Genomic DNA, 16,435 nt, shown 5'->3' with positions numbered 1-16,435 from the left:
AGCCAGTTGTCTGACCACAAAGTGTCTGTTTGTGCATAGACATACCTTGTAAACTGAAACTAGCCACACTCAGATAAATACCATGCTTATAAGATCTCCACTTAGCACAAATCCAAGATATTAGCAGTGAATATTTTCTTACCTAAGTTCACCAAGCCTAGGTAGCACCAACTTATAGCATATGTCATAATATTTGAGCTGCTGTGTATTTGAAATGTTCTATTTTTTAGTCTAAACACTGTTTTTGTGGAACTATCTTGGTAGCACAAAGCATCACATGCATTTCCAAGTATTGGACAAATTGCTGATATGGCAAGAATATAATATATTTGGTTAATTAGTCATCTTCCTGAGCTAAAACATGCACTGTTAGTGGAAAATGTGACATCATCATGCTGAATAAGATGGGGGTTAGTAAATCTGTGTCCCTTTCGTCTGTGAAAAAACTGAAAGACGAGAGGGGGACTTGGTTGCTTGTGTTACTGTCACTAGTTTGTTAAGGAATAGGTGCAAATACTTAAATGCAGCACATCTGTAATGTGAAACTGGGGCAAAATCTGACTTAAAAAAGCTTTTATATAATTGAAAAGTGCAAAAACAAGAGCGAATGGTCTCAAAGCTGTTTGTAGTCTGCTGAAAAGCATCACGAAATGGCGTGATGCTGGTTAGTCCGGGTAATACACAAGGGAAAACTTCAGCACAGCAGCTGCGCAGGAAAGTATGACACTGTCTTGACTGGGACTAACAACACCGGCATCATCACCACAAAGAAGAAACATGGAAAGTTCGGCAGAGAGGCAGACCACCACCAGGCCCTGTGTCTCGCCATGTGCAAATATGAGATTATTATTCTTTTAAAAGTGACTCATCACTTTATGATTCTCCTCCATGCAATCAAGAGCTTTTTATTCAGCACTTCAGTTAGCCTCTACTGCAAAATGTTATGCAACATGACATGCAAATTCATTTGTAAGTGACGCTTTTTGGTTTCAAAGCTGTTTCATGGAGCAAATAGAGAAGACACCAAGAGGGAGTCTGGAACTGTAATTATGGTTAAAAATACTGGTTAGCAATAAATATTTTGTGTTAGGTTTTTTTTTTTAGGTGTGGTCAGAGGGTTAGAAAGTTCAGATTTTCCCTAAAGCTTACCCTGCTGACTTCAACAGTAACCAATAAGCATTAAGAGAAAATGAATTAGTGTAATTGTTAACTTAATGTAGCTGACTGTCAGATCTAAACTTTCACGGTCTAACCGAGTGTTGTGTTATGTCTCAGTCCTAAAGCATGAGTGGAGAGTTGCTGCTACCAAGAAATGGTCCGAAACACCACAGGCAGTGTATCACAGCCAATGAAGTGGGTGGTGTGTGTATGTGACTGTAGCTGCTGAAAGTGCACCTTTTGTCCCAAATAATACCTCAGGTCCAAACATTGAGAAAAAAAGAGATTTGGCATGTGCTCCCTTTTTGTTTTAACTCACATAACTGAGGCTTGATTCTCTGTGGCCGAGTGTGTTTGTGTTTTCTAATCAGCAGTAGAAAGATGACAACATCGAGTAAATGGCTTCAGAAGCGTGTGAGAAATCTTCCCAAAAGGTGGCTCTGCATTATGCTGTTTATGTTTACTTGATCTAGCCTGAAGTTTCTGTGTTATGCTCCTCTAAATGGGTCCTAAAAAAGCTTGTTAGTAAACGTGCTTATATATTCTATGGGTTTGCAGATTGGCCACAGATACACTTTAATATCCTTTCTTGGGTCAAGAATAACCTTCACTGCAGCCTCTCAACCGAGATCTCAGCTGATCATTCCCAGACAGGAGCTTGAGGTTGGGTTTTGCAATTCGTGGAGAAAAAGGAGCACAAAAACAACACACACATGCAGAACTGTGCACATGCAGTGAAGAGCAAGCGCTGTGCAAACTGTTGTTACAGACCCAAATGTAAACATATGCACGTCTGGCCTGTAAATGCGACCCAAATGAGCTTCGTGTCAGTCGATGGCCAGACTGCAGACTGTTTATACCGATGAGGAGAGAGAAAGCACCCAGCGTGGACCCAATGGGACGCTAGAACTGGAACATTGCCACTTGTGGTCATGGCATGTAGTAGTAGTAATGTGGACCTGGCAGGCGCTGGATGCAGAGGGTGGCTGCGGAGGTGGCAGTGCCCCAGCCAACTCGTGGTTGTGTGGTGGTTAACCAGTCTAGGTCACCTACACTTCCTCTGGCCTCTCTCTCTGGGAGGAAAACAGTCTAGTCAAAATAATGGTGTCATTTTGGCTTTTTACGTTTGAGCAAGGCAAGACAAATTTAGCAACAGCAAAGTGAAAAGAGGAGACTTAAACAGATTATGAAACAAGTGAACAAAATATCTGTTATGTGTGTGTTTTTTTTCTTAGCTCTTAAATAAAGAGTCTTAAATGAGTGGCACTGCTCCACTGCAGGCCGTAAATTCAGATGTGTCAACCTACGCAAGCAATTAGACCTGGGCTCTGCCTTCCGCTTTTCTCCCTCCTGCTTTAACCCACAGTGCCATCGTAATCCGTGCTTAAAGCTTTGCTCTTTGCTTGAGCTTTGACTTCTGCTTCCTGTCTGTCAGCACGACTGCTGTATTGTTTAAACTGGTGGGATGAAGAAGACACTGCTCGTATGATCTTAGAGTGTCAGATCCATTTTCTCAGTCTGCAGAGTCTAGACCTTTCTCACATGACCCTGCGAGTGATACAAGCCGACAAGTATTTATCACCCTGCTGCCCAGGCACCTGCCGAGTTGCTCATTCACAAAAAGGACTGATTATTCACACACTGTGAAATAAGCAGTTCGGCAAGTATGGTAACATAGAGAGATGATGCCATAGAAGTTGGTCCAGCAGTATCAGACCAGCATCTCATATTTCTGGACGTACCAGATCTGCTCAATAGCACAGAAAGTGTTGATGAGAAAAACTACAAAGGATTTCACATTGAAAGAAGCTACTTTGAAAAAACAGTTGATACAAAATTATTAATTATTTTATTAGAGTGAAATCAGAAGAAATGCCAGTTAGAGCCCAGGTGGAAGTACTGCAGCAGGCAGGATTATTACGTACACCAGTTAACTTAAGGGCGTGCGGCAGCAGAACATTTGTTAATAAATAGCCATTGCCAGAAAATACAGTTTTTCCATGATGAGGTTGTGTGAACATGTGATGTCTGTGTGAACACTCAGGTCCTGTTGCACATGCTTATACAGTGGTGGTTGCCGCCTCATGAACACTTTTGCTTCACAGTGGTCGGGGTCACGAAAGAAAAGGAGAAAGGACTTTTCAAAGGACAATTATAGTACAGACACGATAGCAAAATAAAAATAAAAGAGCTCTTTATGGCCTAAATTTGTTGCTGTAACAGTTAACTACTGTAGAATTAAAGAAATTATTTTATAGCTACAATATATCCTGCAGCATTAACATTGCATTAACAATATAATCTACATTAAGATGGTTATTAAACCTGCTGGCTTTACATTAACCTTTTATTACAGGGGCAGCCATAATAATTGTATACACACATTGCATTTTGTGCTTATTAAATTGTTAAAGCTCAGTCAATTAAGGAAAAGTCATGTGCCTCGTTCGGTGCGATGTCCGGGCGATCTATTGTGTAAGTGACTTGGAGCTATGGAAGGTTAAAACTGCATACATGCCTACAAAACACATATAATACATATAATCTAGAAACAGGCTTGAGTGAAGGCCTGAATGTATTCAGCTTCTTGTTGCATTTGAGTTTGCTTAGTAACAGGTGACAGAAGATGTGTCAAAAAGAAGACAAGTCCCGGAGGATCTTCAGGCGCCTGAATTCATCGCCATATTTGGACAAAGATGCTAGGGAGGGGAACTTTGGTGTCTGCATTTATCTCTTAAAATTGATCATTGTCTGTAAGAAATGTAAATAATGTTCTTAAGATGCAAATAATGTTCTTGGAAAACGCGAGAAGGGGCGTCAAACCCTGACATTATAAAAGCAATTGCTTGTGTATTTTTGGGTGGAGATCTATGCTGATTGCGTGCAGTATCCATCTCCCCGCGCGTGTGTTCAATAAAATCATTGTTTGACCAGACTCTTCGGGACACTACCCCAAAAAACAAAACAAAACCCAAACATATACAGCATTGGCAGAAAAACTACATCTCTGAATGTTGGTGAGCCACTTGCATGCTAACATGTAGTCAAACTCCAAGTTTAATTACATATATTTCACATGTCCCAACACATCTACAGAATGGTACGAGGGAAGAATTGTCATGCTTTTGGTAAAGTCTTCTCATCGACTCTCTCATAAAAACATCAGTCATCAACTTCATTTTAACTGCACCAGAGCTGGCTAGCTGTTTCAGTTTGCTTTTCAGTTCCTAAGCTCTCATGGTAAGAAATCACAGGTTAGACACACGTTTCCAAAACACTGACATGTTCAGGAAAGTTTCTTATGCAGCTTTATATTTCACTTTTAAAGTTACTCGTTGACATGTAGGGAACAACAGCCATGTGACACTGCAAATTTGTGACAGAACATCATTTCCAAATGACCAGTCAGCTGACTGACTGACCAGTCAATCAGCTTTAGCTATTTCTTTTATGCTTGTTTTCTGGTTTCACAGTTGTAATGCATTATAGCTTTTATCATATTACACCTACAGCGATGGACAAAACAGTTGTTGACCAGAGCACACCCAAAATTATTGTGTTTCTTAATTCATTAATAATAAACCCTTTTTTTAATTAACCTTGAAATGCACCTCGCTTTAATTGAAACACTTTTGATGGTTAATAAACAAAAACAATATAGTTCTGTCTCCTGTTAGTCATATTTCAGTGAGATTTTATGTATTTTTTGTACAAATAACAAGTGAAATGGTTTTTCATTTCATGGTATTTTATAAAGGTCAGCCCAGCAAACAAATCTGTGTCAAACAGACAAAGTTACTCATGAATTGTACAATTAAGTGCCGTTAATTGTTAACAGTAAGAGCAATGTTAACAATAGAGTGACCGTACTCTGTCTGAGCAATGAGCTGTGCCAAATTCCCTGAAATTGTTTATACTAGGAAAATGAAATAAGGTCTCATGGTGGCCGACAGCACACCATGTAACCAATTTCAGATCATGATTGCAATTTTACATTTTATTCACAGTTTGTTTTTGTTTTTTTTAAATTGAGCTTGTTTAGGACCTTTAGTAAAAATGCCATCCCAGTTATTTTTGCTTTGTGCATTTTTGTACTGTAAAAAATTATTTGTTCTTACAATTAACCACCAAAGCTAGATCTTTGGTATTTGTTATGGAGATTCAAATAAAAAAGCAAATCTGCATTCTTGTTACTTTCCAAAAATAAGTCATTATCAATAAGTGCCAAATGTAAAATACATGTTATACACTGTTAAAAAAATCCGTAAATTTAGGGGTCCCTTTACCGTGGATTTGCTACGGATTCGCTCCGTTTTGCGAAATACGGAAAGTTTGCTGTTGCGCAAGGCAGAATTTTCTCCCCCAGCCAGAATATTCCGACGCCATTACTTTCAGTGCGGTCAGTGCCTACCTAAATTTCTGCAAGTCACAAGGAAAGTTGGAAACAGGTTGGTTGTGTGGAATGAGAATGAGAATGGAGTGCCACCTTGTTCCCCCTCGTACATTAAATTGGTCTCGATAGGCAGTTGGTAGTGGTGTGTATGTGAGTGGACGTTTGCTGCTAGCTGCGTTAGCATTAGCCAGCCGCCTGCGCTTCGTAAGTACGTCAAAAACCATTTTTCCCTCCCTCTTACATGAAATTTGGTCTCGATAGTCAGTTGGTAGCCGTGTGTTTTTCATGGTAACATTTGAATGTGTGGGTTTTGCGTTATTTTGAAGCGTGGTTTGCCCAACTAAAGTTAACGTTAGCCCATAAGTTGGATGCGCGCGCTTGTGTGTGTGGGTGTGTGTATGTGTGTAAATTAGCCACATGTGTGTATTGTTATAGCTCGCTGTGTTACGTTAGCATGCAACTGAACATGGTAATAATTAAAAGGGGTGATAGTTAAGTAGAATCAGATTTCATTGCAGAAAACATTGCAGCCCAAAGAGAGTGGCCCATGCAGCCCAACGCAGATTACTTATTTGAAGGTACCTGAAAAGTGAATATGCTTCACTGTGCTGATATAAATTTATTGTTTTCATATTGATTCTGTTCTGATTCTGGCTATCCGTCAATTGGCAAATTCAATCTCTTAAAAATGTTGACTTGTAACATTTGTGGCTTTAACGCTCGGTCTTCGACTGATTACTTGAAACACTGCCGAACACACAGAAATAATAATAATGTATCTTTTTTATGTGGCCATAGGGATTGCAGAAGGAAGTTTAACACATACAGTAGCCTTGCTGTGCATATGTCACGAGCTCATGTAGACAGAAGGAGCACACAAACATGGAACCGTAATGTGTCTGTACAGTTAAGGTGCTTGTTTAATTTTTGCAGCAGTGAATATGATGATCTTAAAACTTTAAAGTGTCATTTGAGTGGTCACATAGATGAGGGTTTGACTGTAACGTGTCCCTTTGATGGATGTTCTAAGACATTCAATGTAAAGTCATCCTTTTTAACGCATATTTCCAGATACCATAAAGGGTGGGATGTTACCAAGATAGCCCCAGTTCATATATGTGAACCAACAGAACGGTCTTCCCAAGGTGAAGGATCACATGTAGAACCTGAAGAACCTGAAAGTTTTAACATTGATGCAGAACAAAGTGATAATTTCTGCAGTGATCAAGTGAAAGACAACTTCACAGAGAGTCTTGCTCAGTTTTACTTGGGTTTACAGGCAAAATATTTGGTTCCAGCCTCCACAATTGATTGATTGGTAATTTATTTCAACATGTGAACAATATACAAGTACATTTAGAAAAGAAATGAGAGAAAAAAAATATACTATACAAATTACATAAAAAAAAAAACATTCTGATTAATTTACATGTTGAAAGAGAAATAGCAAATGAAATGAGAACTATAAGTGATATTCAACAGGAATATACTGTGGATGCACTAGCCTGTGAACTGGGGCAGTATGGTGTTCCAAGGGAGACTGTAACATCTCTTGGGAATAGTATATACGAGCAGAGCCCTATGCACAAGGCATTACATTCTTATTTTAAAAGGTGCATTAGGGCAAGTAAGAACTTCATAAATGTAACCAAGTCTCTGGCTGAACGGCACCAGTTGCTTCAGGCTTATCAGTCTTGTGGTACCTTGTTTCGTTCCCAGGTTCATGTCTCAGACTCAACACGGTTCTATCCAGAGCTCTATGACCAGAACATAAAGACAGTGGTTGGAGAATTTGATTTGAACTCAAGTAACTCAGTTGTCACAGAGAGTGTGCAGGTTAAAGGCACTACATATGCAAATGGAATGCTGGTCTTACTGAGCTACGCAAAAGGACTACTGCAGTTAGGACAAATAGCAAGCATTTTTGTAAAAAATGAAACTACTGTCCTACTTTTGCTTCGAGGGAAAACTGCCAGCTGGATACCTGATCTTGGACTCTATGAACTTGATGAAAATGCTTCTGACCTGTTCAGTTGCCATGATTTGAACAAACTTGATGATTATCATCCACTTTATTCTTACCAGAGAGGTACTCGGTGGCTCATTCCTCTTAAACACACACCAACATGGAACTTGTGAAAAACTATGTCAAGAAAGCAATGCCATCGCTCAGTAGCGATCAGATGGATACACTCATGGCTAAACTGGAGGAATTAGGAGTTCTCTCTGTAGATGACCTGAGCCTTGTGGACCCGGAGGACATTAAAGACACTCTGCCATTCATTCAGTGCAAAAGATTCGTCAGAGCTGTCAAAGCATTGGAAGCAGGTGAGTTTTTGCCCCTCTGTTTTAATGCAAGTTTTCTGAAACTACAAAGGTTTATTCCAAAAATGCAAAAAAAAGTTGCCATCAGCTGTACATGGCAATAATTACTCTATAATTGGTTTTCATAATTAGGTCCATTTGTATTCCTGGTTGACCCAAACTGGACATTGAGGACCAATGTATTAATTGATTTGCAACAATTGTGATGTGTTTAATTTATGGAGATGTTTGTCATGTCATCCATAGATTCACAAACTCCACCGCAGTTCACCCGGCCTGGCCCCTCATCAACACCTGAACCACAGAGGTTTCAGCTGCCCTCAACACCACCTGAGACAGCCGACTCCCCATCCCAAGACACATATTCTGTACCATGGCACAAATTTCCCTCAAAAGTCATGGATGAGTTGCGTGAAAAAAAGTACATAATGGGGAAAGACAGACGAGAGATGGTTCGGATCGTCGCTGAAGATTACCTCCATAAACACCCAGGAAGACCTGGTAGACAAAAGCTGAGGGAACTCGCCAGTATGATTGTAGGACAATATCCTGCCTCCTTCAAGCTGACAGAGCCGTTTGGAAACAAACCTTTTGCAAAAGATGGTTCTGAAACTCTCTTTCGTCAGCTGGAACACAGAATTGAAAATATGAAGAGGCCACAAAGCTCACTGAAGAGGCAAGCAGGGGGTGAAAATTCAACAAAGAAAAGGCCCAGGAATTCAGATCTGTATGGATGTGTGGCGTGGGATCCAATCATTGAGGGGGCCGTGTGTAGAGAAGACCTGCTGTCTAAACGAGATGAGTTGAAACGTGCCTTTCAAACCCAGGATCTTCAGGTGGGTCTGCAATCATCCATTACAGATACAGAAAGCTTTATTAATCCTCGAAGGGCAATTCGGTTCCTACAGTCCACCATCTAGACATACAACCATTCACACAGCAATAGTATATAGCAGGAGTAATGCGATAAGGTCTGGGTCCAAGTACAATTTAGGACACATTGTGAAATTGTAGATCGTCTGTAGATCACTATGCCCATAGTCAATTGAAATTGATACCCTGTTTTATTATTTTAATTGGTTAGTTTGACTAACTGTTCGACTGTTTGTCTAACTGCCTCATATCTTTAGGAGTCATCTGTTCGAAAATTGATGACTGAAACATATCCCATTCAACGTGAAATCCTCAACGATGATGATACCACTATTGCCGTTGTAAAGGACGAGTGGCCGTTCCTGTTTGAAGTTCCTCACCTGTTTGATCATGCATCTAAACTCCTTGGCTTCTCTGTACAAAACAAGCTGGCACAGGTGTGTTGTTATTGTTATTATTATGATTGTGCTGTGCTGCTCCATATGGAGAGAATTTTGTCTTTATTAATCAATCAGAAAAAGATTTGCAACCAAAAAGAGAGTTGAGACCAAAAAAGATAAACTGGCAACCAATCAAATAGAATAACTTGGATGAACAATCAAATGGAATAGATTTGAGACCAAAAATCAGGAAGTGACAACCAAAAAAGCAGGACATTTGAGATCAAAACAGAACAGGTTGCAAATGAAAATGAAATAATTCATTTTTATTTTTATTTTTTTCAAAATTCTCTCCATAGCTCCAAACGAAAATGAGTGTTAGTCTTATGTACTTGTACAAAATTAACACCTTGAACCTTGAACAGGAACTTTCCAAAAAAGAAAAGGGGATCAATGACTTCCTTGACTCCAAAGGGATGAAGATGGGCGAAGGTCCAATACAGCTCATCTGTGGCATTTCAAAATACTTCAAGGAAGACTCTTATAAACTCTTCCACAAAAAAGAGGTAGATGTTGTAGATTTTAAACTGTGTGCAAGATAATTATTTGCATCCAGTGGTGAACCAAGTAACCAACCACAGTAGGAAGTATAGATTCCCCTAATTGTGCTGCTGATATTCTCTATAAACTCTCTATCTATAAACTATTTACATTAATGTTTGTGCATAATGGCTACCTCTGTCTGATGAAGACACTAGCAGATAGTCAATTTGCCAGCAGGTTTGTGTGCACTGGAAACATTAATTCATGTATCATGTCTGTCACCAAAACAGATCTCTGCAGATCCTGAAGTCGAACTCCCAGTGACCCCATGCATCCTAATCAGAGGTTTGTAGTTAAATCTTTTTTTGTATCCCAGCAAGCTGTTGTTAGCTGTTGTTATAAGCTGTTGTTGTGTCATATTTATTAAAGAAATGTTTTGCTTGCCTTAAAATATAGGATTTTTTTTTTTTTGTAAATGGTACATGGTTTTTATCTGTGTTTAAGGTGACCAGCAATTCAAGATTGCTGTTGATGGGTTACTTGTCAATGACCACATCACCTCTCCCATTGTGGCCTTGAGCTACGTCTTCTCCATGTTTTATGTCTGCAACGTCCAATACCCACCGGAGATGGCTTTTACTCTCGAATTCATGCAAAGGTAAGCACTCATTGTTTGGAAATACTTTGTAAATGTGACTTTGCCGTGCCTTTCTGCACCTGACCTGCTTTTTGTCAATCTACACTAAACCCGTTTGTCTGAGATGTACAAGCTCAAAATGTGCCGTCACATGCTGTGAGCTTTTAGATCAGCTGTTATTGGCTTATGATCCCCCTGAATATGGATTTGTTCAGAGATTTTGTAGCTCCCTGTTGAAGACTATTGTTAGAATAAATGTGTCATATCTTTTTAAAGGGCAGGTAACAGGCTTTTTGCTTTAAATAGTGTCCTAAGTCAATCAATAACAAAACAAACATAACATGATTCTAGTTGGGAAATGGAGCAAAAACATATTTTTCTCAGAATGGATTGTTGACACAAAATTCGTTTGAGCTATCTCTTTAAAACCATTAGCACCTGAGACCAGGTTATGTCAGTGGTGGTCAAACCTTTTCATGTCAAAGACACACAAACTGAAATTTATTTGGCTGCAGACCCCAAACTCAAAATATGTTGTTCCAGGGACCCCCCCCCCCCGAAGGAAAGACTAAACATATTAATTTAAAAAATACTACATAGTGGATTCATGCCCAAATGTTAATACTTGTACTGATGTGTAACGTGCACTGAATGTCACAGTTTCTCCACTCCATGTTTGAATAACCCCCAGGACAGTCCGTGTTCAAATGTGCTGTTACACCTTTTGATAGGACAATGTCAACTGTGTTTTCTATCCCCTTCTGTGTTCTGTGCATTTATAATATCCCTGCATACACATTGAGGATGCATGCTGTCATGTGTTGGTGATAAGCAGACTTCTCACCCTTGCAAACATTTCTGTATATGCGCAGTGTGAATGCATGTGTCTTGAAAAGACAAAGGAAGAGATAAGCTTAGCCACTGGCACCAGCACCACAACAACATTGGGTTCTAGACAGATGGTCAACTAGAATGATAGAGAGGTTCACACATAGGGGCATATTGAAGAAAACAAATGTAGGATTTTATTGAACTGCTCCACTCCTGTCAAGCCACACTACATGTGCAAACTTTGTCTGCATATCACTATTGTTTTTTTTTTTCCTCAGAGTTTTCTTTGGGGTCAATCCTGAGCGAGGCTCCAAGGCAGAGAAGAAGGGGAAGAAACGGCACTTCATTCCTCCACAGGTGTGCAAGCTGGTTTCTCAGCTGAAGGAATTTGAATGCAAGCAGAAGGAATCTGAATGGGCCATTTGAGTTGTTCTCAGAGCTCAGAAAATACCTTTTTGGACTGAATGTACACACACACACACACACACACACACACACACAAAGGCGAATCCAAAAACATGGGGCTTGGGAGTAGAAATACAGATTTTTACAGTATTAGGTGAGTTCAGATGTTTTAACTAGATGCCCACAACACACATGCTGCAGTTTCAAATCCCCCATGTTAAGGGGGAGGGAAGGTGGGCGATATTTGTCATTCCAGTTAAGCTTTTCCTGTCATTGTGGAGTTGGAGGTGTAAGTTTTAATTTTTTTTTAGTTTTAAGTTGTTTTAAGAGTTTTAAAAATCTCTTTATGGCATGTTGCACAGTCATCCTTCTAAGGTCATGGTTGTTATTGCTGCACTGATGTTTTATAGAAAAGTTGTATAATGTAATACTTCTAATGTTCTATTTGTTTTTTGTAGAAAGGTCAGCCACTGGTTGCAGAGCTCTGCCTGTCGGTGTGATATGTGGAGTTGGAGGTGTAGGTTTCTGCATCCTCCTGGAGGGGGCTCCTCATTTTGCACTGACAGGTGAGACAGCAACAGCAATGCTGGCAGTTTTATTGTCTTATTTTGTCATTGTATTTAACAAATTAATTTGTTATTAATGCCTGTCAGCCTGTGGATGCTAAAAAGTTGCTAGATTTGGCATCTCCCTGTTAAAGGACATGGCTGTACTTCTTTGAGAGAACAGCTGGTTTATGTATGTAAAATTTATCTGAATGTGAAGGTGATGTTCTGAATGTTTTAATGGTTGTAATGTAAATATTGCAAATCATTCACCACAAAAAGTGAAATCACTTTAAAGCACTGGCAGCTGTTAAAGGAAATAAGTAATTGCTGTGATTCTACATTTGTGCTTTATTGATGGTAAACGGTATAGAGAATGGTACAGAATTAAACATTTTAGGATGACTGAAGTGTCCGTAAATGGTATGGATTGAGTACTTAAATAATACGGAATATTCCATTTTAGGTTTGATGGAACTGTCCGTAAATGGTAAAGAAAAAGTCAGGTAAATCTACGGAAATATCTGTTATAGGGTTTACGGAATTGTCTGTGCAATAACTCCGAAATTTATGGAAAATACGGAATTTTCCATTTTAGGTTTGACGGAAATGTCCGTCAATGGTACAGAAAAACTCGGGTAAATCTACAGAAATATCCGTTTTAAGGTTTACGGAAGTGCCCGTACAATAACGGAAAAAGTGCTGGTAATTAATTACCAGCACTTTTTCCGTTTTATAACGGAATTTTTTTTAACAGTGTATTTCAGATCTTTTACACTATAGTAAGGTAATTAAAAAAAAGTGGTCTATATTTTGTTTGGAGGTGAAATATGTCTGGATTCTTATATCTAAGGCTAAAATATAGAGGCCGAAGCTGTGCAACTGTAGGATTGGAAAATTGACAGCAGTCCTCTAATGTAACTGTACAACATCTCTTGTTTACTATACACTCAAACTTACAAGAAAAGCTCCAACACTTTCCTGCTCATGGCCAGATGTTATTTACTCTGCATTTTAGTTGTGCTGCACAACATTAGGAGACACTGTGATTGCATAACCAATCTAGAATTAGCAAGGTAATTGCTGGGCTGCATTTTTTTTTCTTTTAGTGACTCCAATCACAACCTGACATCTCCAAACCTCAGACACAGGATGATCTTTTCCTGCTCAGACAACAGATGGCTTGCCATCATTTTCTCAACTGCGCTGGAACCTGAAGGTGTCTGAATGAGACTGTGCTGTGTTTACTCTTCAGAGGAAAACCTCGCTGGATGACGGCCAACCAGAGTAATGGCAGAGATGGTTTGGGTGCGTAGTGTTTGTTTTTTTAGCTTTTACATTGACTTAGCTTGACACACGCACACACACACACACACACACACACACACACACACACACACACACACGTATATATATATATATACACGTCTCATTATAAAAAAATCTGGAAAGAAGAAATGTGACAAAGCAGTCATCACTCAAATTATTAATGTTTATTCAAAAACAGAAGTGTGTTTTTTCACTTCTTCATGACTTGATTTTTAAATTGGCAATGGTGTTTGGCAGTGCATGAGCCACTTAGAATACAATGATGACAATTTTCTCTGAATTTGAATTTGGTAGAGTATAGTTATTTAGTAGTTGCTTTTCTAAAGGTTCTATTTATTTGCTCTCTTATACCAAAAAGTCAGTTTTTGAATGTGTGTGTTAGTTTGTGCTTACATAGTTTCCAGCGGAGAACCAAATTGCAGTTTATTAAAACGTCAGACACATCTCTCACGGAATCAACATGTTCCTTTCTGTGGGAATGTAATCTTGATGTTCCTGTTTTGTTCTTGGAGGATCTAAAATAGCAACAATTCATATGCATTGTTTTGTAATCTCAGCCATCAACATTTATTTGAAATTAAATTTGATGACGCACCAACTGCGCACACTTCTTTAGGGTAATTTGCAAAGCCAATTTTTTTTTACGACTAAATATAAGCCACACACATGTTGTTAGGTAGCTGAGCTTTATGCGTCAGCTACCCAGCTATGCGACTTGTCTCTGCCTCACAGTTTGGACCACGGTCCAATATGGTTTAGATAGTCTAAACAAACCGGAGACCCTGGCTGTGAGCTAAGAGGTCACAACATGGCTGAATTCCTTCAGCGACAGGCAAAAAATAAGAGCTTAACTTTGATACAGCGTCAAATCTGGTGACTTTTTGACCTCACACTACTCCTCCATCCATCCACCATCTAACCATTTGTGATGCGTTTCATTCAGAGACAAAGAGGCCGCAGTTTAACTAAGCAGAGTCACTGAGTAAACATTGCTTTAACAATGCAATTTAACAATGGATATTGTGGCTTCTCTCTAAACTCAAAACAGACCTGCAGCTATCCAAAAATAGTAGCGAGTGGAGATCCACGGACAGTCCCGCGTCACTAGTTCTTTAATTATCTCAGTGACTGGCTCCCCACTTAATGGAACCCAGAGCCCGACTCCCACTCACTCTGGCCTCTTGTGACGTATGGAGGCACCAGCTCATCACGAGTCATCACACTGAAGTGGTAAGACGATCATCAACAAAAACAATTCCCTCGCTTTTCACTTCAGGATTGTGGACAGAGCCTGTCTAAAAATATCACCAAGAAAAACTGAGGGGGTGGCCTGGAACGTTGTGACATTTATTAGGGAACCATACACTCCCTGCAGGCTGTAAAAACACACTTCTTTTTCAGGGTGGAAAACAAATGGGATGAATGCAGTGTGGTAAAATGATGAAGTGATGACCGGCAGAATTTTTTTACCACTTATTGTCATACTGTAATATCATATCTGTTAACAGAACACAGAAAATACCACAGCCGCAGCCACTTCTCTGATCTGATTTTCTGCTACCTTTATGTCTTTTGGATTCCCGCCAACTGTTTAACACTCGTTTGAGTCATAGGTACTTCATAATAACAGTAAAAAAAGATTGTTAACATGTGTTTGCTGCTCATCATCCCAGCGTGAGCACGTAAGTGGTAAAAATGACCCCAAAACACTGAAAGTTTATCTTTATGTTTTTCTGCTGTAACAATCAGCCACATCAAAACATGCCAAAGTATTTATGAGCAATAGTATTAAATCCACGTATTAATACTTTCCGCTAGCACTTTTTCAAGTTTGTCTTCAGTTCTGGGAAAAAGAGCAGTCAATCATATATCCGCTCACATGATATATCCAAATTTCAACAGCGGTTCTCATTATACAGCTTCCTGTTGCAGGACTATTTGTTCTATTATAAACTCATGCACTGGTAACCTGCAGTTTGCACTCTGTAAATCAGTAAGTACAAACATAACAGGCTTCCGGAAAGCCATATAGGACGGAAACTCTTGGGATGGCAAAGCAATGTGAGCCACATCCTGTGGTTAACTAGAAATTCTAGTAAAATGACAGGTTTCATAAACAGAGGCTTCTCGCCACACCCTTTATTAACGGGATTGTTTCCCTGAATTCTTTAGCCTTTCGTCCACAATGTGTGAAAACTGGAAAACTGTTATGGCTCTATCTGAAGTCTCTGGTGGATCTTCTTTCTCAAATGCATCACCTTTCCCGGGTAATTCTCAAACTGAACACACCTTCTTTATATAAACTAGCCTCTGTGTCTGAGCTTGCTCTTGAGGTAAATCTAAAATCTAATTTGTTAAAGGGTGTATTTTTGACTCCTGGGTTTGTTTATGTGCCTTCTTGAAATAGTCTTGTGTCGGGTAGCAGATGAATGTGTCTCCATTGGCTTCTTATCATAAACAGTGGTTATTATGTGACTGATTCATTCAGAGATCTCTGGTTTGATGAGGACTGCCTGAACATGCATATATTTTCGATTTTCCGACGGTGAAAAACACATTTAAATATTTTCTCTTATCCCTTCAGCGTATAAAAAAAATTGCAGAAGGAATACTGCCAGACAGACAAGGGCCATTTAACTTGTACCAGACGACGCTAAATACACTCTAGTATCCATGAAAACAGGCGGTTTAGAGTGTGATTTAGGTCTGCATGGTGCACAAGATAGTTTTTCAAGTGTAAACAATTCAATAATAGAAGAGAAATCCCTTTCCTCTGGTTTTAATTTTGTACATCTATAAAAAGGATTAGAAGGGATTTTAGGAGACTTGGTGAATTTGAATCAGAAAATAAATCTCTTTTTGTTTTTATGAGACATCTTGCCTTTTCCAGAGGAATACCACCAAACCCTAAAAGGGTTGGCTTTTTAAAACAAAGTTGCATAACTTTAATTTATTTCTCAACCTACTTTTGCAACAATCTGGGGTGACTAAGTGTTGTTTTCAGGGAGAATACCGT

The 16,435-nt window shown here is 39.2% G+C and overlaps 1 protein-coding gene across 1 annotated transcript; it reads left to right on the top strand.

Annotated features, from left to right (window-relative positions):
- Positions 1-7,674: 7,674 nt before the first annotated feature.
- Positions 7,675-11,610, top strand: LOC146631093 (uncharacterized). The gene is made up of 7 exons (XM_085356330.1): positions 7,675-7,879; positions 8,123-8,712; positions 9,007-9,186; positions 9,555-9,695; positions 9,963-10,017; positions 10,177-10,330; positions 11,419-11,610. The coding sequence occupies exons 1-7, from the start codon at positions 7,678-7,680 to the stop codon at positions 11,564-11,566; spliced, it is 1,470 nt and encodes a 489-aa protein (XP_085212456.1). The 5' UTR covers positions 7,675-7,677; the 3' UTR covers positions 11,567-11,610.
- The last annotated feature ends 4,825 nt before the right edge of the window (positions 11,611-16,435 follow it).

This window comes from Diplotaxodon limnothrissa, linkage group LG6 (genome assembly GCF_057381915.1).
Source record: "Diplotaxodon limnothrissa isolate DT_005_m linkage group LG6, D_limnothrissa_male_GT1.1, whole genome shotgun sequence".
In the NCBI taxonomy this organism is placed as follows: domain Eukaryota; kingdom Metazoa; phylum Chordata; class Actinopteri; order Cichliformes; family Cichlidae; genus Diplotaxodon; species Diplotaxodon limnothrissa.
Note: the sequence above shows the minus strand (reverse complement) of the source record. Positions and strands in the feature narration are given on the sequence as shown.